Genomic DNA, 25,618 nt, shown 5'->3' on the forward strand with positions numbered 1-25,618 from the left:
CATAAAGGTACTGGAAATGAGCAAAGGGACATTTAGGTGGTATGTTAGAATGTTTTTACACTTAGATGTTAGGCTGTTTTGCCAGGCAAAAATTTTGGAATTCCGTGCTTGACTTAATGAAAATTACATGAAGAATTCAGTCCAATGTTGATGTGGAGAGGACAGGGTGTCTCAGAAAGTCTCTTCTTTCTGAGATTTCTGCAGAGCTTAAGGAGAGGCGACTGCAAGAGAATTTTTAAAAAACTGAAAGCTTTTAGGGAACATTTAAGTCAACATATTTCCAAATGGAATTTATGGAGATGTTCTTCTATGAATACGTGTGCCCAAATGTAATTGATAGAGATATGTTAAATGAAAGCAAATAACACTGTCATGGGGCTGAATGGGTGAAATCATTCTTGGAGCTGGATCTGAACTTCCTCGAGATTTGTAGTTGTTTTGCTAGGTTTGGTTTCTCCAACCAATTGGACGTGACTGTCTTTTGGATCCGGCAATGAAACTATCTTGAACGTACTCTGTTTACTTGCTGAAATGCTTCTTTTGTTACAGATATTGATGAATGCCAGTCCAATAATGGAGGCTGCGATCATTTCTGTAAAAACACTGTTGGCAGTTTTGATTGCAGCTGCAGAAAAGGATTTAAATTATTAACAGATGAGAAATCTTGTCAAGGTATGTGCATTGGGGAGGCAATTAAAGTAGGACAAATCAGCTTGGCTTGGATGCATACTATAATGATGAAGTGATAATGGACTCCAGAATAATTTCCATGCTTCAGTGTTTTTCTTTCTAAAGCAGCTGCTGAATAAATTAGGTTGGCTTGATACTATATATGAAGTTTATTTAATGACACAGTGAACTATTATCTGAGGCAAACAGATAGCATCATGTTAGAAAGCTCTTTAAAAGGATGACACCTTTTTGTCCATCAATTAATGATCCTAAAATAATTTACACGGAGAAACAAAAACAGTATCTCTGTCTTACTGACTAGTTCACAATTTGCAGTGCAATTAATTTTTTTCTTAATGGGACATTTAAATGACATGGACTCATTATTTAAAAAAAAAAAAAAGGAAAAGAAAACAATATCATGCGATCTATTAAATCATAGGCCTGTGGATATGGACTGGATTCACTATTCCCCTAAAACACTATAGAAACATTTGATTTTTAAGATGACATGGATTCTCCCATGAATATGCATGCAAAGCATATTTGATTTTCTATATAATGATTTGTATATGTAGAGTGAGTAAACCTGTTTAGGCTGTTGAAATACATTAAAAAGTAATTATCAAAATGATGTTTGTGATTTTGTCAAAGCTACAGTATGTAACAATGTAAAGCTGGTCAATCACTTGGGCAAGTGTATTTTCTAGGCAATCAGCTGACATTTAGTAATGAATTTCAGAAAACTGAACTGACTATCAAAGAAACGGTTTCACCCTGGTGTGTGTTTTTTGTTTTTGTTTTTTGATCAGAGTTAGAAGGACAAATAGTTATAGAAAGCAAATTTGCTATAGAAGTGTGGAATTTCAAGATTTTTGTATGGAAACTGCTTATTAATTTATTTTAGAGATTTACACCTCCATTTTTTCTCTATTGCTTCTGTGACTTTGCCTAGACTGTTTTCAAACTGGTGTCTTGAAGTGGGCCTGAATCTTATTAAAAAAAAAAAAAGTCTCGATTATGTTGATGGGAATTTTTATCTGGGAACATTTTTATATAGCATACTTAAAGTACTCATAGAAGTTTAGGTGCTTTTAATGGTATAATTTCACCGAGACAATGATTAACTTGGTATACCAACTCTACTTTGCAAAGATGTATGCAAAATGATTATGATGCCAAAGAAAATTTTCAGTGGAGAAAACAGATATCTTAGCAGGTTTTAGACACCAGCATTGAAGTCTATATATGAAGTTTAATGGATCCATGGGAAAAAATATCACCAAATTGTTCCAGTCCTCTGTCTTCAGGTGCATCTCCTAAGTGAGCGATTTTCAGCAGACTTGCACCAGGCACTGCAGGGTTAACTTACTGTAGGGTTAAAAATTTGGCACCATGCTTTTGCTAATGGGGGGAGAAGGGGGAAGCAGGGTTTTTTTTGGTAAATCTATTTCCTGTAGACTTTATCTGGATATTGCTTAAAGAATTGAGTTTCTGCTGGCACATTTCTTTCCCCAAAGAAGAGAGAGAATTTATTTCAAACATAATTGTTAAAAATATAATAGCAGTTTTCAGGTTTGACAAGAAAAAACTTGTCTGGCAAACTAACTGTTCTCTTAAAAGTTGTTTTATTATGTTAGACTCTTTGCTGAGTTTACGTAAATCTGCACATTTCTGCATCCAGCTTAGCTAGCTACTAAGTAGCCAGGCCAAAAGATACTAATGTATCCTTTTAAAACTTGCAGACATTGATGAATGTTCTTTTGAACGGGCGTGCGACCACACGTGCATCAATCATCCAGGCACCTTTGAATGTACTTGTAACAAAGGATACGCCCTCTATGGCTTCACACATTGTGGAGGTGAGTTTAAAAGATACTGTAGGCCATGCTGGTAGTGCTGTTGCCACAGGTCTAATTAGTGTCTAGGCAAGACATATGTCTATGCACGTGCAGTAGGCATATACAGTAAACGTTACCCTTTGCCATGGTAAGGGGACACAGCAAAAGCGAAAAGTCTTTGCCCAGATGATTTTCCCTTCCATCCCTGCATCAAAAAGTATCTGTGACTATTAGAACAAACAGATGCATTCTGCACCTAAGTTTGAATGCCATAATTCGACAGATTTTCACATGCAAAGTCTCAACTTCAGTGGAAAGTCGGTGGAATAGAGTTTTAATAACAGAATGCTCTGGGTGAATTACTGTTTTGCAGGTGGTTCTTTTGCATATTTCAAATCCTCATGTGACGTCAATGATAGTTAATTGATGCAGTAAAGCTAATTTATGTTGGCATAGTCCCAAATACTTTACTTCTGTCTTATGAGAAGAGCTCAATGAAAGAGAAGAAAATATTGCTATGAAGCTAAATGTGTGTCAAATGCGGATATTTCTGCTACAAATTCCTAGAATTAATATGAGAAAGTAACAACAACTGGACACTAAATGGAAATAAATCAATTTTATATAAGCCCCAGGAAAGACCTTACAGACTACATATGCTTATTTCATTCTGAGGCAGAACGAGTATGCTGGAACTTGGAGATAACAATTCAAAAGTCTCTGTGTGCCTGGTTTGTTCTAACCTCTACCTCTAGAGAAGCTGCAAAGAAGATCACAGGGATACCACATCACTGTGTTTTATCCTGCTGAACAGGAAAACCTATTTGATTGGACAGGGAGTAATGCTGTTCACATGTTCTAATTGCCAAAAGGAGCATTCCTCATGAATTTCTCTGTGTTAATTCCACTTCTTTTGGCCATTAATGAAGGAAAGGACAGCAATTTTTTGCTTGGGTACTAATCCTCTTCATATTATGTTGCTGTGTAGAAGATGTTAATCCTTGTACCACAGAAAGTCTTTCATGTACTGGTAATCACAAGCTGTATCAAAGCTGGTAGGTATACTGAGTATATATGTTCTGGGCTATATGCAAGAAGCTGGTAAGCGCTGGAGATGGTAGGATGCCACTGCTCACAACTTCCTACCAAAAGGTCAATCAAATCCAAAGATTTGGTTTGATTTTGTGCTGTCTTAGGCAGCATTATCAGTTTAAGGTGTTGTCTTTATCCATCATTCCTCTGCTGTTCCTTCCTACTCCTGCTGTCTCAGTTGTGTGAGTAGCATGTTTTATTCCTGAAATCAGGTCTGCTTCATAATCTGGTTCACAGCATTTTCTACTAAAACATTGCCTCTCTAGAAGACAGAAGAGGTGAAGAGCAGTGATAAGAACCAGAAGGGCAATACTAAGAATTTGCATTGAGAAAAGTGTGTGTAGAAGGGGGTACCTTTAGTTGCACAAACGTCCTAGGACTCACTGGAACTTGCAAGGGATTTCATGATGGCAGCTTTGTAGGTTTATGTATAATTGCCAGAAACCTGCTGGGGCTGGACAGGGGAAGGGAGTTGGGGAGGGAAACAGTCATTAGGGTGGACCTGAGAAGCAGAGACAAAAAAGTTCTGAAGTCACAAAATCACTGAGGTTGGAATGGACCTGGAGATCATGTAGTCCAAACCCCCTGCTTAAAGCTGGGCTGGCTGACTAGAACAGGTTGCTCAGGGCTGTATCCAGTCAGCTTTTCAGTATCTCCAAGGGTGGAGATTTCACATCCTCTCTGGGCAGCCTGTGCCAGTGTTTAGTCACCCTCACAGTCAGAAGGTTTTTTTCTTATGTTTAAATGGAATTTCCTGTATTTCAAGTTGTGCCCAATGCCTCTTGTCTTTTCACTGGATATTACTGAGAAGAGTCTGGCTCAGTCATTTTTACTCACCTCATCAGGTTTTTATACAAATTGATAAGATCCCCCTGAACCTTTTCTTTTCCAGGCTAAGCAATCCTAGCATTCTTAGCCTCTCCTCTTAGGTTAGAATCTCTAAGTCTGAATCATTTTCACAGCCCTTTGCTGGACTCGTGCCAGTATGTCCATATCTGTCTTGTTCTGGGGAGCCCACATTGGACATAGCACTCTAGATGTGGCCTCACCAGTGCTGAATCAAGAGGAAGGATCACCACTGTTGTCCTGCTGGCAACACTCTTCCTCATGCTGGCAAAGAGGCTGTTGGCCTTCTTGTCTGCAGTGCTGGCTCAAGGTCAAGTTGTTGTCCACCAGCACTCCCAGGTCCTGTTCTGCAAAGGTTTTTTTCCAGATGGTCAGCCTCCGTGCTTGGGAGGTTATTTCTCCCTAGGGGCAAGACTCCACGTTTGCCATTCCTGAACTTCAGGAAGTTCCTCTGCTCATTTCTCCAGCCTGTTGAGGTCTGTCTGAATGGCAGCACAATCTGGTTATCAGCCACTCCTCCCCATTTTGTATAATCCTCAGACCTGTTGAGGGCACACTCTATCCCATCACGTAGGTGTTAATGAAGATGTTGAACAGCATTGGCCCTAATACTGACTCCAGGGGTACACTGGTAAGGACTGGCCGCCAGCTGGATCTTTTGCTGCTGATTACAAACCTTTTAGGCCAGAAATTCAGCCAAAACTCTCAAAGGCTTCTTAGAAGTAGTAACGGAGGGAACTGCCTGTTTATTTCTGTTCCAGCGGGGTTTGAGGTGATATCATGTCAGCAAGCAAGACTTCATCACAGGAATATATTGTGTTGTGGGTAGTTTCTGCTCCTACTGGGAACTACTGGGCAAGACCTTAAAATTGGCTAATTGAGCAGAAGGGGCAAATGATGATATAATGGTGTTATTTGCCCACTTGCATTTCTTGGAGTCAAATAGTGCTCTGATGTAATGGTAGATCTATCTGAACATTTTGGAGATTGTACAGTATGAATCTTGTTCACGTCATCTATTTTTTTTTTCCAAATTTGAAATAGTAATTACCGGACACAGTAAAATGCAAATTTGATTTGATCTCGTTTCCTTTGAGTTAATTTGTTATCCAGACTGCTGAGACTGGATCTTTTTTTAATATGTAAATTAAGGACATATCTACCATCTCCCCTCTTGTGACATTTGATCCGTTTTGACATCTAGCCAAGGATTTTGATGAAAACATAACTGTTTCAAGGTGGGATTCCAAATAGCATTCCCAGAATCTTTCCCAAACCACAGTAAGCAAGATTTGTGTACACAGTTATCCAGTGTTCTTTACTGGAATGCAGAGCTTCAACAAGAGTTACTTTTTAAGAGTGTTTTTTTACCTTTCCTCTATAGATATTAATGAATGTAGCATCAACAATGGTGGTTGCCAACAGATGTGTGTGAATACAGCGGGAGACTATGAATGCCTGTGTCAATCCAACTACAAATTACACTGGAATAAAAAGGATTGTGTTGGTAAGGTGCATAGCAAGTATACTTTTCTACTGCTGATGTGTCTGATGGCCATGTGATTATAGTCAAATCTGAAAATCTTGATACTTCCAGTGAAGTGGTGTGGAACATCATTCCCTGTATTCTGCTTTAATTTTTAATGAGGCATGATGATACTGAATTTGAAAATTGAAACTGGTTAAAAAAACCCCAAGCAAACAAAACAAAAAAAACAGGAGATACTTTGAGGGTCTTTACTGCTTTCTTTCCTGTGCTTTTATCTAGCTCATTTTTCTATTTTGTTTTGCTTCTCTGCATGAGAAAATTTGCTGATGATAGCTTTACCTGAAAGAAAACAACCTAGGTTGTGCAGCCCTCCTGCGATTTTTTTTTTTTAGTTCTGTCTCCCCTTTTTTCTCCAAACAGAATTAATTCTATACAGAATTGCATAAGTTCTCTCTGATACCAGCTATACAAGCAGCTGCACACCTGTTTCTTAGTAGGGTATATGCAGATGTTTTACTTCTCCTGTGAGTGTTTGTTTTATCCTGTTTAGAGGTAGAGGAGCCGTTGCCCGATAATAACTCACCCAAGGTATTGCTGCACTGCCTTAAGAGTGGTGGGAGCGATAGATGCTTCTTAAGCTGCTCATCGGATGTCCAGGTAGTTTCTGGTAAGTCGAGAAGAACAAAAACAAGTATGCGATTCTGTAGAGAGTACAAGAGTAGCAAACATCCTAACCCTCATGGAAGCCCCAAGAAACGGACGATCAACAGGGACCTTTCCTCTTTCACTGTAGATGAAGGGCTATATCCCTTTCAGTGTCCCAAGAAGCCCCCCTTTCCCTGTCTTTTATAAGCACTTTACCCTCAGATTCCCTTTTCATGACAACCCTCTCTTTTAAGCTAGAGAGGACAGGGCAGAATTCTCCGTGCTCCCTGGGCCATTCCTTAATTGGCCCCGAGACCTGCTACTGAATGGTGTGAAGGCATTCCATCCCTGCGTGGGGTCCGGGCTTCTGCCCGGGCAGCCCCTCCGCGGGGGCAGGACACAGCACGCAGGCTTGGCTGCTGATTGTGGGACACATGCTTCTTTTCTTCCTGAACTCTTTAGTTGCTTAGGAAGAGACAAACTAATTTGGGGTAGTTTATGGGTATCATAACTGAAAAACATGAAGATGATGGTTCAGATCAGCAAATTAAAAATGTCTTGTGTATCATGTGGGTCTTCAGTCTATGCACAGAGTCTGTGTCTTTACTGTCTGTATGGTCTGTCTGTTAGGAATACACGATGCCTACACCTTTATTTGTGGCAGCTCTTCTCAGCTTAAGAAAAAGCAGCAAAATACAAATTCATCTGCTTGGCTAGGTAATTACTAGATTTACCTATTGCATGATTTGATTGATTTCTTTTAATAGACCACTGAGAGAGAGAGATGTACTGTTAACTTTCTGTCCATTTTCCCTCTGAGTTACTAACTCTTTTTTTTTACTCTTCTTTTGTAAGTAAGTGAATACAATTCATGATTACAGCAGGAAATTTTGATATTCCTTATAATGCTTCATCAGTATCACCTAAGCTACGACTTACAAATAAGAAAAGTGAAAAGGATGAGTAGTGAAATGAACAGCTGGGCCCAGAGTGTCATGCCTGTTTTTAGACATCCAATATGGACAGCGCTAGCAATAAATAGTGTGTATATAGGTTGAGTTGTCAGACAACGAGGTTTAGAAAGCATTTGAAGGTAAACAGATAAAAGATACTATTTTATATAAAAATGAACCAGTTTTTAAGCTGTCTGATTTAAAGTATTTCCTTTGATTTCATCCAGTCTTTTTTGATTTACAGAGTAGCAGATCTGGACTCAATCTCAATTTAAAAGAAAAAAAAAAGCCACCCAGAAAACAGTCTTTGTTCCAATTCCAGTTGTGAGTCAGCTTCACAGCAGAAAGAAGCTGGCATCTCTTTAGGTCTCTTGTGATGACCACTTTTCACTTTATATCAGCATTTTTTGAAGTTGTTATGATGTGACATTAGGGTTTTCTAGTAATTTTTGAAAATAACGTGCCATTATTTCTTCCTGAAGATACCTCAGCCATCAAGATAAGCGTAACCTTTAAGTTAAAAGAAGGAAAATGTAGTTTGAAAAAGACTGAGATGTTTCAAGAAGGTCTGGAACAGATGATACCAGGTATGAGCATAATAATGCAGGTAAGCAGGTTAGAGTCGTAGCTCAGGGGTTAAGTGCTTTCCTGGTAGGAAGTGCACCATAAGCAAAACATTAGAGGGCTGCAACTTTTCTGCTCTTTACTGACCTCGTGGACCATGCTCCTTCCAGGCCATAATTTTAGCAATAGTTTGGGATGACAAGGCTTCCCTGTGACAACCGCAGAGGTTGCTTATATGGGGAAGTCTTGCTAGGAAAGTCCTTCTTTTTTGTTTAAACCATTCCAGTAAAGTATGTTCTGAGTAAAATCAGCTACACTTTCCTTGCTTTTGATTTTTTTTTTCTTTTCTCTCTGCACCCCTTCTTTCTTTCCCTCTTATTTTATTTTTCCCCTCTTCCTTACTGTCTGATACCTCAGTAAAGAAGCCTCTGGCCTCTCTTCTTATGCTGACGCTGGTGCCAAAGTATCATTCCTCTTTTCTCTTCCTCTTATACTTCAGAAGCCCCAGATGGACACAGTGAGGTCAGCTCTTCCATCTGTTCCAAGGCAGAAAGTATAGTCTGGGAACTTACAAAGTCAGCAGAAAATAAGGAGAAGCATATTTAAGAAAAAAAGTTATTTAATAAGATGAATCTGCATGTCAGTTTGTCCTTAAAAGAGTAATGGTGGTAAACTACACTAGATGCTCAATGAAGAATGAAGAACCAAAGCTTATTCTGGATATTTTCATTAAATAAATCTTGTTTCCTTGTGCAAACTTTGACAATAGTCTCCAAATATCCTGTGTATGCAAGCACTACTTGGTTTGCATACCGTTATAAGCTAACATGTTTTTTCACATGCTTCATCTGAGTGCAAATTTTTTTTCCCTTGAGTAGCCTGTTTGGTGCAGGCAGTGTCGTGGTTTTAAGATGCTTTGCATAGTACAAAGGCAATTTGTTGGAACCCTGCTAGCAAAGCCCAGGGGATGAGGGCTGAGCACTACAGCTAAGCTCTAATCCTAGCAGTGAATTGTGCCTTAGACATAGTGAGCCAGGGCTTCAGCTGGACAAAACATCCGTAGGTGCACTGGACTGATGATTCTGCATGAGGGTATAACAGTTAAGAAACTATCCAAAGTTTCTTGTTCACTGGCATCTGCCATTAATCATTTGCTCCCCTTGAAGTTTTTAAAACAAAATATACTTTGAGCACAGGTGAATGTCCAATAATATAGCTGGCCAAGCTTTTGCTTCCTTTAATTTTGTTCATACAGAGAGACATAATTCATTAATGGAGAGTTTCCACTATGCAAACCTAACATGCAGCTCTGGCAAGAAAGTTCATGGACCCTTCAGTAGACTGCCAGCGACTAGAGAAATTTTTATCACTGCGGACTTCGAGCTTGAAACAAGCCATAAGGAGGTGACAGGTTGGTTGGAAAATAATCCAAGGTGTGCAGTTTGAAGCTTCTTAACATTTACTGCTTAATTTCTGTATTTTTCATTCTATCTTTATGCAAAATAATTAAAGTATCTCCTGTTTTGAAAACTAATTTTTCTGCTTCAGAAAGGGTAAAGGATGATGATAGATTCTGAAAATCAAAGAGATGCCCATAGATAAAAACTTCTGGTCTGATTAATTTTCTTCTGGCCTGCTGGTGTTGTCCTTAAAGATTTCAGACTTGTTCACAGAAGTTGCCTTCTCAGTGATATGCACTGGTTGGTCTTTTCAATCGATGGATTTCTGTGCATGATCAGTTATAGCAGTTTTCACCCTTGATACTTTTCAGATACATGTGATGTGCGTTGTGCACGGAAAAAGACTGAAAAGAGGTTCCGTAAAACCGTTCGAACATTACGGAAGGCAGTCAGCAGAGACCATTTCCGTGTTCGTGTGTCTGGCGTGGACCATGAAATAGTGAAAAAGTCTCTCAAGCTATCAGAGCCACAAGAATCATGTGGTGTAGGACAGATGCATGTGGGTAACAGATGTGGTGAGTAAACAAATTAGGAACAAACTCTTGTATTTGTTTTGCTTGTTTTGCACAGGTCTAGTAAGTGTGAAGGGATGGATTGTGGGAAGTTTGTCCAGGAGAGAGGACAGCTGTGTGGAGTAGTGGAAGTTGCTGTTTGGGGTACTGATAGCCCCCCTCTATCTTTTTTTCTATTAATAATTGCTGTGTTATAGAGTAGAAAGAGAGATCAGTGCTTTGCACTTTGTTATAAATGATGCTCAGTCCACAGTAAGCTACAAGGTAGAAAATTTGGGTTAACATCAGACATCAGTTGCCTTGAGATCACCAATGTTATTTATGAAAGACTGCCTTTAATGTGTAGTGGGACATTGTGCTTCTAAACTAGTGAACATTTCATCTCTCCCTTGTTCCAAAGAAATGGCTGAGCAGATTTTGCTAGTTGCCTTCTCTTTGCTGATTAAACTTTAAATGCTAGAGAATCTTCCTGGCAGAGTTATAAATGCATGGAGAATACGGTGTTTTACAGGCCAGTATTGAGCAGATCTTAATTATCATGGCACAGGAGGGCACCACTATAATGCAGTCCGTGATAAATGCTTCCAAAGCACAAAAGTTAAGGAGAAGGGTCAGATGTTATCTTAACAGGGGTCTAACAACCATGACGGCTAATTCTGACTGCACATGGCATGGAGCGTGTAAGTGCTTTAGTGAATCCGCAAGTCTTTAAAATGCCTGTCAGACTGAATTAGCACGTCTTCTAGCAGCAACCCATTCAGCGTCAGAATAGATTTTCCTATCTGATTTTGCTAATTCTTGAAAAACTTGGATTCATGTAACAGAAGAATTAGCTGGTGATATTTGAAACCTCTGTCAAAGCCACATCCTTCTCATGTGAATTTGCTGTGATCAAATGAGCATGAAACTTACACCTCAGCCTTTTCTTCTTTGGACACTGAGAAATTCTTTCTCTTTCACTTGCATGTTCCCCACATATTTTGATTAGATTTCTAGAAACTTAGTATCTTTCAAACCTCTCTGCCTTCTTTGTCAAATTTCTGGAAGTTGGACAAAGTTCACTAGCTGCTGAGGAGGCATAAAGCGTGCACACACAGGCAACGTTTTTACATAAGCCTCATTTTCTTAGGAAAACTGTCCTAGGGTTATGGTAAAGACAGCATGAGGTGGTGGCTGCTGCTGCTTCTCTTACTGCCAGTCAGAAGTAGCTAAGAAATAGAGTGGGAAGAAGAGAATAGAATGGAAATAGAGTAGAAGAAGAGGAAGAAGCTAATTCAGGGATATGGATGGGAGAATAAGTTTGTTGAATCTGATTGTTTTGCAGAGCTGCTGAGAACTTTTGGGCAAGATTGAACCCCTGTTTATCTAGACATGCTAATGATTCTAGGGAGAAAATGACTGTGGCAAGAAATATCAGGTCAGCAGTTGGCAGATGTGATCTCAGGGCAGGAAGAGCACTTTGGCAAAAGGATTTTGCCTATTCTGCTCTGAGGAGCAGGAAACAGTGAAGGAACAAAGTAAGTTTAGGGTCTTGCAAGCCTTCTATGATGCAAATAGTGAGAGAAGTACAACATTCAATTCACTTTTTTCAAATACATATTTTAAAACAAAATACTTGGAGTCTGCCAAGGTTTGATACAGCTTTATTGCTTGAGACAGTCCTATAATGGTCTTCCTCCTGTGACAGATTCCTCTTGGCAGAGCACTGTCTGAAACATTAGATGCATCTGTGCAAGAGGGAAAGTCCAACTGCTGCTAGCTCCTGGCAGTTTTTTTCTTAGGTAACCAGCCTACAATTGCAGTACTAAGCTAAACTGCATTTAGCCTTCCAGTTTTGGTGAGGTAGTATTTTTCCTGATTTTGATGTTTTAACTCTTACTGTCCACAGTGGGACACAGTGTAGAATAAAAGCTCCAGAAAGGCACCAGGAACAGATTAGACGTGATTGCCGAGGTAGTTTGTCCTCTGAGCGTGCCAAATAGGTGCCTGTGTACGTCCAATGTTCTTTAAACAGCTGTTTTTGAAGGTAAAAGGGAATTCACTGTTGATTCCAAAGAATGGCACATTTCATTTCAAGTTTGTTGTTTAACATAGATTTCTGTCTGGGATTTTCTGATCCTTTTGAGGTCCAAGTATTCTCGTTGAATTTGTCTACTTTGCCGCGTCAGAATTCTGTGCTAATGAGTAGGGATATATAGCACTTCATTGAATTTACATGAGCTAGTGCTATGAATGGCTTCAGAGAAACAGTCAGTGGTAGGTCTCTTAATTTATATCACAGGAAATGCATGTATTACAATGGAATCTTGGTCAACCTTTCCAGGGAGTTGGACTGTCATAGCAGGAGGGTGATCCTTCCACACTAAAGTAAATTTTGCACCAAAAAACATGCAGTTTTGACTGAGAGTACTTCAGACTGAACTCTCCGGGGATTCAGGAAGTGCTAAATGCTCCTTTGAAAGGTGGAGATTTGTCTAGGGAAGCAATAGCTTTGTCTTCTGAAGAATTAGCCCAGTTACCTTGACTAACTGGGCTGCAATTACTGGTTCCACGATATGAGGTAGACTTTAGACAGGTTTCACAGCCAAAAACCAAACTGTTTAATTACTGGCAACTTCCTATTGAAGTCTGATTTGCTAGGAACATCCATACTGAAAGAGATGAAGTTGATATCTTTTGAGGGCCTTTTGTCCCCAAGCATTTTCCACTGAGAGAGAAGCAGCTAAGCAATTTAACTGCTTTTTCCATTGCTTCGTATACTATGATACATTGGTCACATCCCATGTAGCAGAAAGTTTTTTTTGGTGTTTTTTGTGTTGGATGCATGAATATTTTAAGTGATGAATTAAGCAAGGCAGAGGAAAAGACCATTTCCTGACCTCCTCACTGTGTAGAAGGACACGTAAGAATGCCCTTGTTGCACTGTAGTCACAGGTGGTTTCATCCAGAGGGCTCAGTCACTTCAGAGAACAGCAAGCATGATCAGCACTGGCATGGGCACTGCTCTGCAGTACAGATTGAGCGGATTTATTTTGTGTGGCAAGTGTTGCATTTCATTGCTCAGCACTTAGCAGTTTTGTCCCCTTAGTTTAGAGGATGCAAACAAAACTTTAATATTTCATAGAAAAGTGTTTCTTAAAGTTTGGACGTATTATGATACTGGGATTATAAAAATGTGAAGAAGATGTTTGTAGAGAAAAGCAAAGTACTACCTGTCTATGCAGCTGTCACAATTTGTAGTTGTGTTTTCACAGAGAACTATTTGTTGCATTTATTTTTTACTTTTTAATAAAACTGTCAAGAAATAAAGAAATAAGTTATCAAGCACCAGAGACGTTGCTATTCTCTTTGCTACCCTGCTTGTTCTCACTCGTTGTTTAAGACATAAATCCTTAAGATACATCAGTATCTCATGTGACCAAAGTGTGTGAACTGCTTAAAAAACCCAATAACTTCAAGAATGCTGCTTCAGCATCAGTTTGCATCAGTTGTTTGTGTTTTTTCTTATAAAGTCAAGGCATGGTTCTTAAGAAAATGGTGAGATAGTGGATCGTGACCTCCTTTATGAGGTTCACCTTCTTAGCCACTGAGTACTACATTTGTCTATAGGAGCAAATGCTCAAAGGCTAATGTGTTGAAAAGAGGGGAAGAGCCCTTAAATGTCTTTGTAACTATTAATCCTGGTTCCCCGTGGGCCTCTCTTTCTTTTTTTCTCCTCTTTCTTTTCTTTCTCGTTTTTTGCATCAGAAAAGCTTTCACTCCCCCCCCCCCAAAAAAAAAAAAAAAAAAAAAAAAAAAACGCTGCACAAGATTCAAGACTGGGGTTTAAATGGGCATTGAAGACAAATAAAGTCAGTGGCTGCAGAAATGAAGTCTAGTGGAGGCAATTGGTTCTTTTGTTCATTTGGACCAAAACAAGCAGGTTGCTGAAAAAGAGCAAAGCCAGTCAGTGGAATTCTAATTTAATGTTGTTTGCAAAGCTTTAGCTCTTGTTTTAGAGTAGGCATCTCCCATGTGTCAGGAGGGACCATGCAGTTTCTAGTTTTGTGAAAAGAGGCTCATAAACTTTTTAACTTCATTTAAACAGATGTTCTGACAAGAAGAATTTGAATCTGCCTCAGAGGAGGGTTCTTTGTTTTCTGTTTCCCTAAGAGGAGACTAATTTGTGTCATCCTAATTCCATGTACAGTCCTATGGATTTCCATGGGATGATTTCTGTGTTGATGTACAGTCTCTGCAATGAATGTTACTATAATTGAGCCTAATGCCAATTATATCTGTTTGTTATGGTAAATTGGGCCCTGGTAAGTGCTGTGAGTTTCTAAAACGTGATTTCCTCATTGCCTCTGCTTTGTGCTTTAGTGGGTTTAGATGAGGTGTTTGGAAGATCTCTAACTGAAGACAGGGAAGAATTAGGAGCAATCTACAGGGAACATATTTGCAGATTAAGCTGTCTGGACACTTGTACCACTTAAAGTTTGGTTTTATGTACTCATGTAGAGAAACTGCTGTATTTAAGAGCTTGAAGCATTCAGCCTTAGGCATCATTAGGAGTAATTTTAATATTTATATTGAATAATAGTGTATTTTTAGAAATAAATAGCTAAATCTTTATCTGGAGGTATTAACCTCTTTTTTCACAGGCATATAAGGTCTGTTAAGACTTGACGTGTTTGGCATACTTCCGAAGTCATGGTGGAAAAAAGATAGGATTATGCATTTTTTTGCATTATGGAGTCCAAAATTTAAAACTTATTTTTCCCAGACACTGTATTTCATAGTCTTTCCCTTTATAGGACTTAATCTAGAGTTGCTTGCTTTTTTAAATTCTCATTGATTTCAAATAGAGGACGAACACTTAACACCCATGTGAACCAGGGCCATTACTGCGGTTAGTAACATCAGATACAAATGTGTGTGGAGTACCCTCATAGGCCCCATGTGGGTCAGGCCTCTGCAACTGCAGGCACCACAGCATGTAATCCATTTAATAAACTAGTGGCCTCTGTTGTAAAGCAGCTAGTGTTTTCCTCACCTAGTCTGTCCTGGAAGGCTGCACTGCAACTGCAGGGCTCTGATAATGATGTGAACTGGTTTCTGAGCAGAGAGTGGCCAAACCTTTCTTGCTAGTGTGGCATCCTATTAACCAAAACCCCATGGAAGCACAGAAAAGCCCATTGCTCATCCAGCTGGGCTCCACTGTTGGCCCAGTTAGTCTCAGGCAAGTTGCCACTCCCCACAGAGATTCCTGGTTTTAAGCATTATTTCCTACTGAAACAGCCAAGTAGTCATTACTTGGCTTTGCCTCCATGTTGGGCCAGTCTGTCCTCTTTACTTCCCCTAAATCCTTAACTGATGTGCTTTTCTCTCTTTAAGCTCTTTCAAAGCTGTAACTGCCATACTGTATACAGCCTTTGTCAGCTGATTTTGCTCATTGCATTGGAGAGTAGCCAGTTGGTCATTTTTTAATTTTTATTTATTTTTTTGTTGTCATCTTTTAGGAAGATCAAAATGAAATATGAGGGTTGATTGGTTCAGCTCAAATGGAAACTTTTTGATTTGGCTCAGTTTGATTTTTGTACAGTTTCTGCCTTTAGCTGCTGCAGTTATAATATGTCACAGCTTTGTGTTTCTTCTGCAGGTACTGCCACTGAGGTACCCTACTGTACCCCCAGCAGACTTGACACAGTGCATCCCTGGGTGCCCTGTGCAGATAAAGGATAGGAGGCAAATGGGGCCTGAAACAGCTGAAGTGTACCTCCCCTGCAGTATGGCAGCAGCTTAATAGGCCACAGATTAACCCTGAACAAAGCGGGAACAAAATTTCAGCAGTCTTTCAGTCACATACAAACTCGCAAATAGCAGAAGTCCTGATAGTTGATCAGCTCTAACACTGTTGTAAATCTAGTCCTTGTATCACTTCATAATTCTTCTAGTAATTTAGCTGCTGACATCTAATTTGGCTTTGAACCCACAGACTCAAAATGGTGATGACCTGATATTTTCTCTTATTGCTAGTTAGCTACAGTGTGGGAACATACTATGATGGGGAATGAGAAAGCTGTGTTTTATGTCCTGATGGAACTTACCAGGATGAGGAAGGACAAATAACTTGTGACTCTTGCCGCAGTCCTCAGAATCCTGGAAACCAGCAGTTAGCTGGAGCTCACAGTGTGTCTGAATGTGGAGGTAAAGCACAGAAACAGCCCCCGATGCTTCTGTGCCTTCTTTCTCTTGCTTTCAGCAATCACATGTGCAACACATGTAAGGATACCTTGTGTTTGGGATCTCAGTGATGCCTGAGGAGAACTGAATAAGTTTACCTCCACAATGCAAGTCTCCAGAAGTTAGTCAGTTTGCTAAATAATTCTGCAATATTTAGATGAACTCAGTTTTCTTCCACAGGGAGCTTTATAATTTTACAACATGCGGTTTCAAGGCAAGTGATGTGAAAATGGCAAAGTTGTCAAGAAGGAGAGATCTGATAGGATAGGTTCTCAAATGTAACATTTCTATTTAAGTGGTGTGTTTGGTTCCTGCCTGGGATGCAGGACAGCTTCCCGTTCAGCTCTGTGAACTAACCTACTGCTACACTGGACCCTGAACATGGTCAGGAAAGCTGAAGTACAGTTTGTACACCAGAATACAGGTGGTATTTGTGTTTTTATATGTGTCAATATAAAGTTACATTCTGTTGTGTGTGGTCTTTCTTCTTTGTAAAAGAAAGGGGGAAAAAAAAGACACCAACGATTCCAAACCTGAATGTGTGGTTAGAAGGAAGGCAGAAGGCAGTTTATGAGGAGGTAGCAGAGGGCAGAGAGCCTCTAGTAAGGCCTCTCAGAACTTGCCTTGGCAAATAGCAATAGAGTTTTTGGGGGGAAAGAGACTTGCACTAGACATTTCATTAACTCTGGGTTCCAGAAGTCAGTAGACGCTTCTCGATCACTTTACTAACCTTGATGTCTTTCCTTGTCACTGAAATGAAAATAGTGCTCTTTCCCTACCTTATTAGAAGTGTTGCAATGAAAGCCCTAATTCATTCATGTTGTTTGAGCTCCGCAGAGAGTACCGAGATGAGTGTTCCGTAGGAATGTTTATAGAATAAGAAAGGCTTGAAAAGTTTGGGAGCAAATGAATGCATCTCCTTATGAGAGCAGAAGCAATGTGTGGTGGAAAAGTCAGAACCAAGAGCTGAGATGGTCTCCTTCCTCACTAGCTTTCATTGATGAGCTGCAGAGCATTGCTGAACCTACTGTATTTTATTTTTAAGCTAAAGAGGAGTTCTCACTATTCCACCAAGTGTATCAGCCATAAACTAAATTCTTTATCATTGATCAAGACCAGTAGTTAATGACATGCTTGTTGTTAGTCATATATCCTGAAAAGAAGCCAAGGCCAATTTAGCTTCCTAACAAAACAGCTATTCAGTGAGTGATTTAGTAGAGCTATAAACCAAAACTAACAGTTTATTATCGTAACAGCTCTTTAAAAAGACAGGAGTTTTCAGCACAGCTGAACTGCAGCAGTATTTTGCACCTTCCAAAGCAGGGTAGTTACTGAGTACTGACAAGAAAATCAGTTGTTTTGTGAAAGTTTGAAAAACAATTTTTTTGAGGTACTCATAAATATTGCTGGGTTTGTTGCATAATAATGGGGTGTGTGTTTAAATAAAATTGATCTGATTAGGTTAATGGTACCTACATACCATACAGAAAACAGCAATTGAGAGCACAGATGATTCTACCTAAGATCCAGTACCAGAGGAATGGCAAGAAGATTTCTCTATTTAAAGTCTTTGAGGTGGGCCTTATGGTTTAGGTTAGTAAGTTTGCACAAGTCTTTATTGTGCTTGAAGTTTTCACTCAATTCAGCAATATCAATGTTTATGATATTCCAACAATCATTAATATTAAAAATGCTTTTAGAAATCTGTAAGTACATTTTTGATACCTCTATTTCAGTGCTAAGTTTTTTCATTTGGAGGAGTCCAAGAGCTCTTTAGCTAGAAAAAGGAAATAGTCGCTACCTGATCACACCATACAGATTAGCAGAGATTACTGGGCAGGCCTGATGTGACAGCCTTGCAACAAAGCATGAAATCCGTAAGTGGTTCACAGAAGAGTTCACCAGCACCAGAAGCTATCAATGTCTATTTCAATTTTGCAGGATACAGTGTGTGTATCAAGTCCTATGGATTGCTTGCATTTGGTTCTGAACCCCATGCTCCCATTTCCCCCGTTAAGTTACATCGTGGAGTTGCAGGTCCTGTGCAGGCTCACTAACATACCTTCACCCCTAATGTATGGGTTGAGGCAAGTGTGTTCTTCCTCCTTTAGATCAGTGCTCACCAGGTGAATATTCCCCTGATGGCTTCAAACCCTGTCTGCCATGTCCCCCTGGAACATACCAGCCTGAAGCTGGACGGGTGTCCTGCTTTCCCTGCGGAGGAGGTCTAACAACAAGATACAGTGGTGCATCCTTGTTTCAGGACTGTGAGACCAAAGGTAAGATCAAGATATGATGATTTGTGCTGCCTTGAGGCAAAGCTACGGCTTTGGCTACAAATGGGGTATTATAAGAAGGGTGCCTCTCCTCTCAAGGATCTCTTCTGCCACGCTTTTCGTAGTTAGCTGCCCTAGTCCGGCTGCAAGGAAATTCTATGGAGCCTCAAGTATTTTCATAACTGATTTTTATACAAGACTCAAGGAGGAGCTGGATGATAGGTGGAAGCTGATTGATGAAGTCATTGATTTGGGAAGAGTTACAGAAAGGAATTCTGGAGGAAAAAAAATCTTGGTAAAATCAACAGCTCTACGCCTCACTGACATTTTGGTCTGCTTCAAAATGTAAAGGAGGAAACTGCAGACCTAGAGGATAAGAAAGAAAACGATTTCTTCATGTTCATAATGAGAAACTGTCTTGGATGCCTTGGGAGATACTTAAAGAGCCAGCATTCAGCTTAACTCTGAAGTACCTCACAGAGCCCTCCAAAGTTGACTACAATGGAGCTGCCATGCAATTAGCTCCCAAGCATTAGTTCACAAGAATGAAAATCAAGTGGGATCCTTCCACACATGGAAGGATATCTTGTCAGCATTTTAGCTATCTAAAATCTAAAAAACTGGAAGACATCTATAAAGTTGTCTTTGAAAATGCCAATAAAAATACATGTCCATAGAGAGAGATGAAAAATTAATTGTTATAATTGCCCGATATCTTAAGGCATGGATAAAAGGCCATCACTTTTATCAAAATCACCATGAATAAAAAGTGGTAATAGAAAATCTATTGAGATAGAGTAGAAATAAGGGACAGAAATAAGGTCCCGATACAAGTATTTGGTGCTAGTTTAGCTAAACAGACCTCTGCTATCAGTTATGTATACTATTGAAAACATTGAGAATTGCAACATAATAGAAGAATCTTGCAGTATGATGGAAGAACTAATGCTTCTGGTTATAACGTGATAGTTAACAGATTTCTTCAGTGAAGAATCACTGAGTCCACAAACAGTGCTGTTCCATACTCAAGTCTGCAAAGTTAGAACAGTTAAAAACAGTTAAAAAAAATAGGATGAAGATAAGAGAAATTAATTTCAGATTTATTTAACATAACAGGTAAATAAAACAGGTCTGTAAATGAAGTTCAGTTTTTGAATTAAAATAGAGATTAAATGAATTTTTATATCATCTGGAATGAAGAGCTCAGGGACTTACATGTAGAAGAGGCCACATGAGACACTGAATCTGTTTAAATCACAGGTGCAAGAACTTCTTGGAACTTGTATCTGAAGCACTTGGAGGGAGGAAAAACATGTGGGGAAGCACTCCAGACTGAGCTAGCTGAATAAAGCCTCAACAAGAAAAAGATTATTTGGGAGTGAGCAAAGACTAAAAGGAACAGAAAAGGGGGCTGTGCAGCACAGAAAACTACATCTGAAAGGCCAGGTAGTGAATTATTTTTGAAGTCAAGGTGAGAGGGGTAAGGGAGGTAAAAGGAATCAGAAAATATTTTTCAGTCCTACAAATTAAAAAGGGCAGAGAAAAAGAGGTGGAGGTGGAGTTAAGAGATAAGTCCATGCTGTTGACTGCTTTATGTCAGGTCTCAGTACACATAATGGTGGGCATAGATGCAGAATAGCTTAGCAAAATAAAAGTAAAACAATCATATTAGAGATGTAAGCAAAGCTGTTGGAAGTCTTATATTATCAGATTACAATGAGAGGAGAAAAATCTGTCTGTCTGCATTTCAACAAACTAGAACAAGAAGTTGCAAGTCTGCTAGAAAGGATGTTTTTTCCCTCTTGTGTCTCTGTCTCATGTCTACATCTTTCATAGAATCTGTTATGTTTATGAAAGGTTTTGTATATCAGGGTGGGGGTTGGCTTTCATGCAGGAGGTACCTTCAGCAACTTCCGTGAGGGTTATAGCTTGTCTGTCCCGATAATTTGGGTGACATGATGCAATAAGGCAGTAGCAGATCTTGTGCAGGTGATTACCATGAGTCCTTGCTTGCTTGTTGTTTTAAGGTAGTGTGTGATTATGAGAGAAGAGGGCAATATTCTTGTTTAGTCACTAATATTGGTACAGTGTACAAATTGTAGAAGACCAAACTCTTTCAGCTTCAGCTTGTGGTGAGCTGATCACAGGGATTTTCTGGGATGCAGCAGCAGTACACCTGCTGCGCAGTGTAATCTGGCAAAGGTTTAGGTACTATTTGCACAAAAAGTTCATTTTCTGTGTCAAACGTTTTATAACATACTCTTCAGATGAATGTTCTGCTAAAAAAAAATCATGCTGGACTTTCTCAGTCCACCTCATCTTTTATTACTGCTTCCGCACACTGCTCTATGGTACCACATGTCGGATTTTTGAACTTGAGCAAAGTGATTTGGCGGACTGAAATTTATTTGTTTAATTCTGTTTTATTACTTTAGTAGGTCATGGGTATAGCATAGCAGGCATTGAAATTAGAATATGCTCCATAAAAATACAAAAAAAAATTCGAATGTGCTGCCCTTTTTTTTTTTTTTTTTTTTTTTTTTTTTTTTTTTTTTAACTATGCTGCCTCTTTGAATACCTTCCAGTTCAGTGTTCACCTGGCCATTTTTATAATACTACAACTCATCGATGTATTCGCTGCGTAGTTGGGACATATCAGCCTGAGTTTGGACAAAATTACTGTATTTCGTGCCCTGGAAACACCACTACTGACTTTGATGGGTCAACTAATATAACACAATGCAAAAGTAAGTATAGCAAGATGCTTTAACAGTCTCTTACAAATGAAAAGGCTGGGTCATTAATGTTTAGAGTGGCCTTAAGGGCAAAATTTAGCTTTGCTCCAGGGAGCTTGGAGTGGTGTTGCCCCTCTTTTGCTGCCTGCCTGCATCTCATCTCAAGTGACTTACTGAGGTCCGTAGCAGACCACCTCTGCAGACTGGTTTCACCATTCTTCTTAAAGTAAGTGATGATTGCGTCTTGCCACTGGGTGCTGGGTCACTCTGGGTCTTGCTATTAAATCTTTTCTCCCATGATATAGCAAAGTGAGTTTGTGTTTTCAGCATCCTGATTTCTTTCCCCTCTATCAAAAGGAATGGAAATTGGCTCACAAAATCTACTTGGCTTTAGTAAGCATTTTTTCCTTAATAAAAGCCTCTGAGGAAGCCCCTGCAAGGAGAGCCACTGTTCTAGATTACGGTAGCCATAGTTTGGGAAGTCAAGGGTAAATTAAAGAAGAGAAAACAGAGGGGAGAGAGGAGACTCCTCAGAAAAACCTCTGGAGTTATTTGTATATACACACACCTAGTTATGTATATATGTATTTATAAACATGTTTCAGTGAACTGCCTGTCTCTCATTTGAAAGCTCTGCTGCCGGACATGTCACCCTCACACATCCGTGTTATGGTTCTGCAGTACCCAGATGGTTGTCACCATGCCAAGTGGGGGAATATGGGCAAAGCATCGTTCACTGCGACTTGCTCTCTCCCATTGAAGGTTCTGACGTATCCATGCCGAGGTGTGGGTCTGTGCACAGGGAAGGCCTGCTCTTCCCTGTCTGTGCTGCTGCAAATGTGGCGTCTGAGCAGAACGAAGCGGATTCCAGTTAGACTTTGTCGGATACTTCTATAAAGTGTTCAGTCTGGTACAGGCAAATGAAGCATCCTCACTTGACCATTTTTATGTCCTTTTACAACTGTCTTGCCACTTGGCTGTGGACTGGTCATTAGCAACTCTTCTACATTTACAGAGGTTAACCTGTATTTTATTTCTCATCACTGATTAAACCACAAAGGCAGAAGCAGGCGGTAGTGTGAAGTGAAGCGGCAAAGAGAGCTTTTGCTGCGTCAGATGCAAATAACAAAGTGTGTGTGCCTGTTACCCAGCGACTGTAGAGAGAGCTGTAGGAAGATCTCACTCTGCCTGGTCCTGCATGCTGTATTGCTTTTTCAGATAGGCAGTGTGGAGGTGAACTGGGAGATTACACTGGATATATTGAATCACCAAACTATCCAGGGTACTATCCTGCGAATGCTGAGTGTATTTGGAATATTAACCCACCGCCAAAGCGCCGTATTCTGATTGTGGTTCCAGAAATATTTCTGCCAATAGAAGATGAGTGTGGAGACTACCTGGTGATGCGAAAAAGCTGTAAGTCTGAAATATTTGCTGAGGCTTATGATATCTATCTCAGTGTGCAACACGGACTTCTCCTACTTGTTGTTGTTAGCACTAGCATTATTGTTAGTTAAACTAAATGTAGCCCAGTTGTCCCATACTTAAGAGTAGAGCTCTAAAGAATAGGATAGTTGATTTCTTTAAATAACAAATTGAGAAATCGTATCTTGTAAAGCTTCTCCATGGGTTCAGGTGAATCAAAGCTATGACATGTTGGTGAACTTTGTGAAAAACATTGTTAAGAGGAGATAGTTAGCTCAAGCCAACTAGTGATGAACTATGCAAAGTATTTCTAGCCTGATTTAGGATGGACACTTGCTAGACTTGAAACCAATCTCTGCACATGCTTGATCTGAGAATATATAGCTTCAGTTTCTACTACACGCACATCAAGGAGTACAGCCTTTTTGTGAAAAAGGAAAATATTTCTGCATGAAGAAGTCATCGACTAATAGTCTGCCGTCCATTGATGGCCTGCCTGGTTATGAAGGATAGTGTTTTATTAACACTAGCAGGACATGGGTGCATGTTGGAGCATGCTTTTTTTCCTGTTTGCTACATACATTACAGATATGAAAGGGGTTATAGGAACTCCCCTTGGGCTGTACAATACTAATTGGATGTGAGTTGTCCTATTGAGAGATCAGAAGCGTATTGCAGATATTGAAATTTGGTTGAGCATGTTGGGAGAAGAAGATGCCTGTGTGTTGAAGGCAGAAATTGTTCCTCTCAAAACAGTTTCAGACTGTGCACAAACTCCTAACGTAGTCATGCTTGCAGAAATAGATGTGCAAATGCTTTTGACTGTCACAGCATGATGCATACCAACATGTAAGCATTTCTTAATTTGCTAGTTTGACCTTTTGTTTTCTCTTTTTTAATTGCTGATTACCATGAAGTTTTGTCAGATAACTGGCTATTGCATGTTTTCTTTGAAAGCTTCTTCCAATTCTGTGACCACGTACGAAACCTGCCAAACCTATGAACGCCCTATAGCTTTCACTTCGAGGTCTAAGAAGCTGTGGATCCAGTTCAAGTCAAATGAAGGGAACAATGCCAAAGGATTCCAAGTTCCCTACGTAACGTATGATGGTAAGCGGATGTGAGTAGCTGAGAGTGATGTGGACTAGCGCAGCTGCAGCAGCGCACAACTCCTTGTGGGCTACTTGACCCTGCTAAAGGGTGACTCAGCCCTTTTGCTAGTGTCTTCATTTAGAACTAGTTTAAGTGTCTCTATAGTGTGCTGTAGTCTTAAGTGTAATCATATTTCCAGTCTTCCATTGACTTAAACAAGAGCTGGGATTTTGGGCTGCAGCTCACAAAGGCAAAGTGCAGAACTCTCAGCCTGATGTTTTATATATTTTTATGCCTTCCAAATTCTGGCTTGTTTCAGGAGCAGAGTGTCCCCAGTTAGGGGCAATGGTGAGTGCTGCTGTGATCTATTGTCTTGCCACTACCAGCTGTCATCTGGTAGCAGAAGGTGCTCTTTTCAGGTCAGGCCCCTCAAGGCGCTTGCCCATAGGGCTTTGCAGGCTGGGAGTGTTGGGAGTTCCCGTATAACCAGGTCTGGATGCTCTGGACCCCTGTAATGCCCGAGAGTCTAACACTGGAACTGCTGTTATGTCTCATTTTGGGACATTTGTAGGATCCTTAAAGTCTCTACGAAGCAGTGATGAGCAGAGACTTCACTACTACAGAATAAAACCTCTCAAAACCTGCTTTCTTTGGAATGAGACATTCTATGTTTTCTAGAAACCTTTTGTGAAAATGCTTCTTTGACCAACCATTTTAAGGTCATTTTGTGCATCCAGGCCAGTGCCCTGTTACCCCTATGAGCCGTCTTAACCATACACTTTTATCCTTCTACACCCAGAGCCCATTCCTACCTCTACTGAAACAAAGATAGGAAAGCTCTAATTTTTTTTTGTAGTGCCCTTGGATTGAAGTGGGCCTCATGGATACAGTATATGTTACAATCTTAGGTGCCTTATTTTACTTTTGACAGATTGATGAGCAGCTCAGTGGCGTACACTTAATAGCCTCAGAGTAAACACAGTTTACACTTTATTTGCAGAAGAGCATTTGGAATACTTTCTGACTGCTGATATGAGAGCCAAATGCCAGTGATTCTGTTGGGGGTAGGATTTACGTATGTAGACAAGGGAGGTATTGACTATGCAACTGAAATGAACCTGCAGTGACTGTCTTGTGCATTTTCAATAGAGGATTACCAAGAGCTAATAGAAGATATTGTTCGGGATGGTAGACTTTATGCATCTGAAAATCATCAAGAAATACTTAAGGTAAATTTCTTCCACTGAAAATGTTGCTTTTGATTGTAAATGATGCTAGTTTTTGTCAGTGAGGTTGCCTCCCGCTCTGTATTGGATTTGTTCTTTGGTGCAGTAGACATGCTGCTACTTCAGGGAAGTGCTAAATCAGCACATGCCCCCCTTGAGCAGGGCAGTCAATAAGAGCCCCTTTGTCTAGGGAGATTAAAGGTGGGTCAGACCTACTAGAAACATGTATAATTCTTTATAGTAAAGATAGCTCTTTGGGCCTCACATAGACTGTGTAGGAAGGAATCAATAGAGCAAACTGAAGGATGTGGGATTTCATCTCCTGCAGTAGAGCTTGGTGCTGCTACTGTAGCCTATGGATTAGCAAGGACTCTTCCTCCCTGGGTTTGGAGATAGTTGCATGGCAAGTCGAGTAGGTGTCATCCCAAGTAGACCTTTCTTTTGCTGGATATTAGCTCCAGCTTTTTGGGTTTTGCTGCTCTTGAAAGTAAAAGGAGGGAGAAAGTCCTGGCACCACTAATGTTCAGTGTGACATTTGACTAACTTTCTGGGGGACCTGATCATT

General features: G+C 40.0%; 1 protein-coding gene across 2 annotated transcripts in view; it reads left to right on the top strand.

Annotated features, from left to right (window-relative positions):
- SCUBE2 (signal peptide, CUB domain and EGF like domain containing 2) overlaps positions 1-25,618 on the top strand; it is a 46,202-nt gene that overhangs the window by 17,016 nt on the left and 3,568 nt on the right. Inside the window, exons 9-21 of one of the 2 annotated variants that reach the window (XM_062576156.1) lie at positions 550-672; positions 2,418-2,534; positions 5,836-5,958; positions 6,491-6,607; positions 7,216-7,302; positions 8,021-8,125; positions 9,358-9,513; positions 9,874-10,077; positions 18,411-18,578; positions 21,161-21,322; positions 22,529-22,726; positions 23,693-23,845; positions 24,977-25,056. In XM_062576156.1, coding sequence (XP_062432140.1) covers positions 550-672; positions 2,418-2,534; positions 5,836-5,958; positions 6,491-6,607; positions 7,216-7,302; positions 8,021-8,125; positions 9,358-9,513; positions 9,874-10,077; positions 18,411-18,578; positions 21,161-21,322; positions 22,529-22,726; positions 23,693-23,845; positions 24,977-25,056 — 1,793 coding nt within the window. The remainder of the gene's footprint in view (positions 1-549; positions 673-2,417; positions 2,535-5,835; positions 5,959-6,490; positions 6,608-7,215; positions 7,303-8,020; positions 8,126-9,357; positions 9,514-9,873; positions 10,078-18,410; positions 18,579-21,160; positions 21,323-22,528; positions 22,727-23,692; positions 23,846-24,976; positions 25,057-25,618) is intronic. The other variant, XM_062576155.1, reaches the window with a different exon arrangement.

Source organism: Rhea pennata, chromosome 5, assembly GCF_028389875.1.
Source record: "Rhea pennata isolate bPtePen1 chromosome 5, bPtePen1.pri, whole genome shotgun sequence".
In the NCBI taxonomy this organism is placed as follows: Eukaryota; Metazoa; Chordata; class Aves; order Rheiformes; family Rheidae; genus Rhea; species Rhea pennata.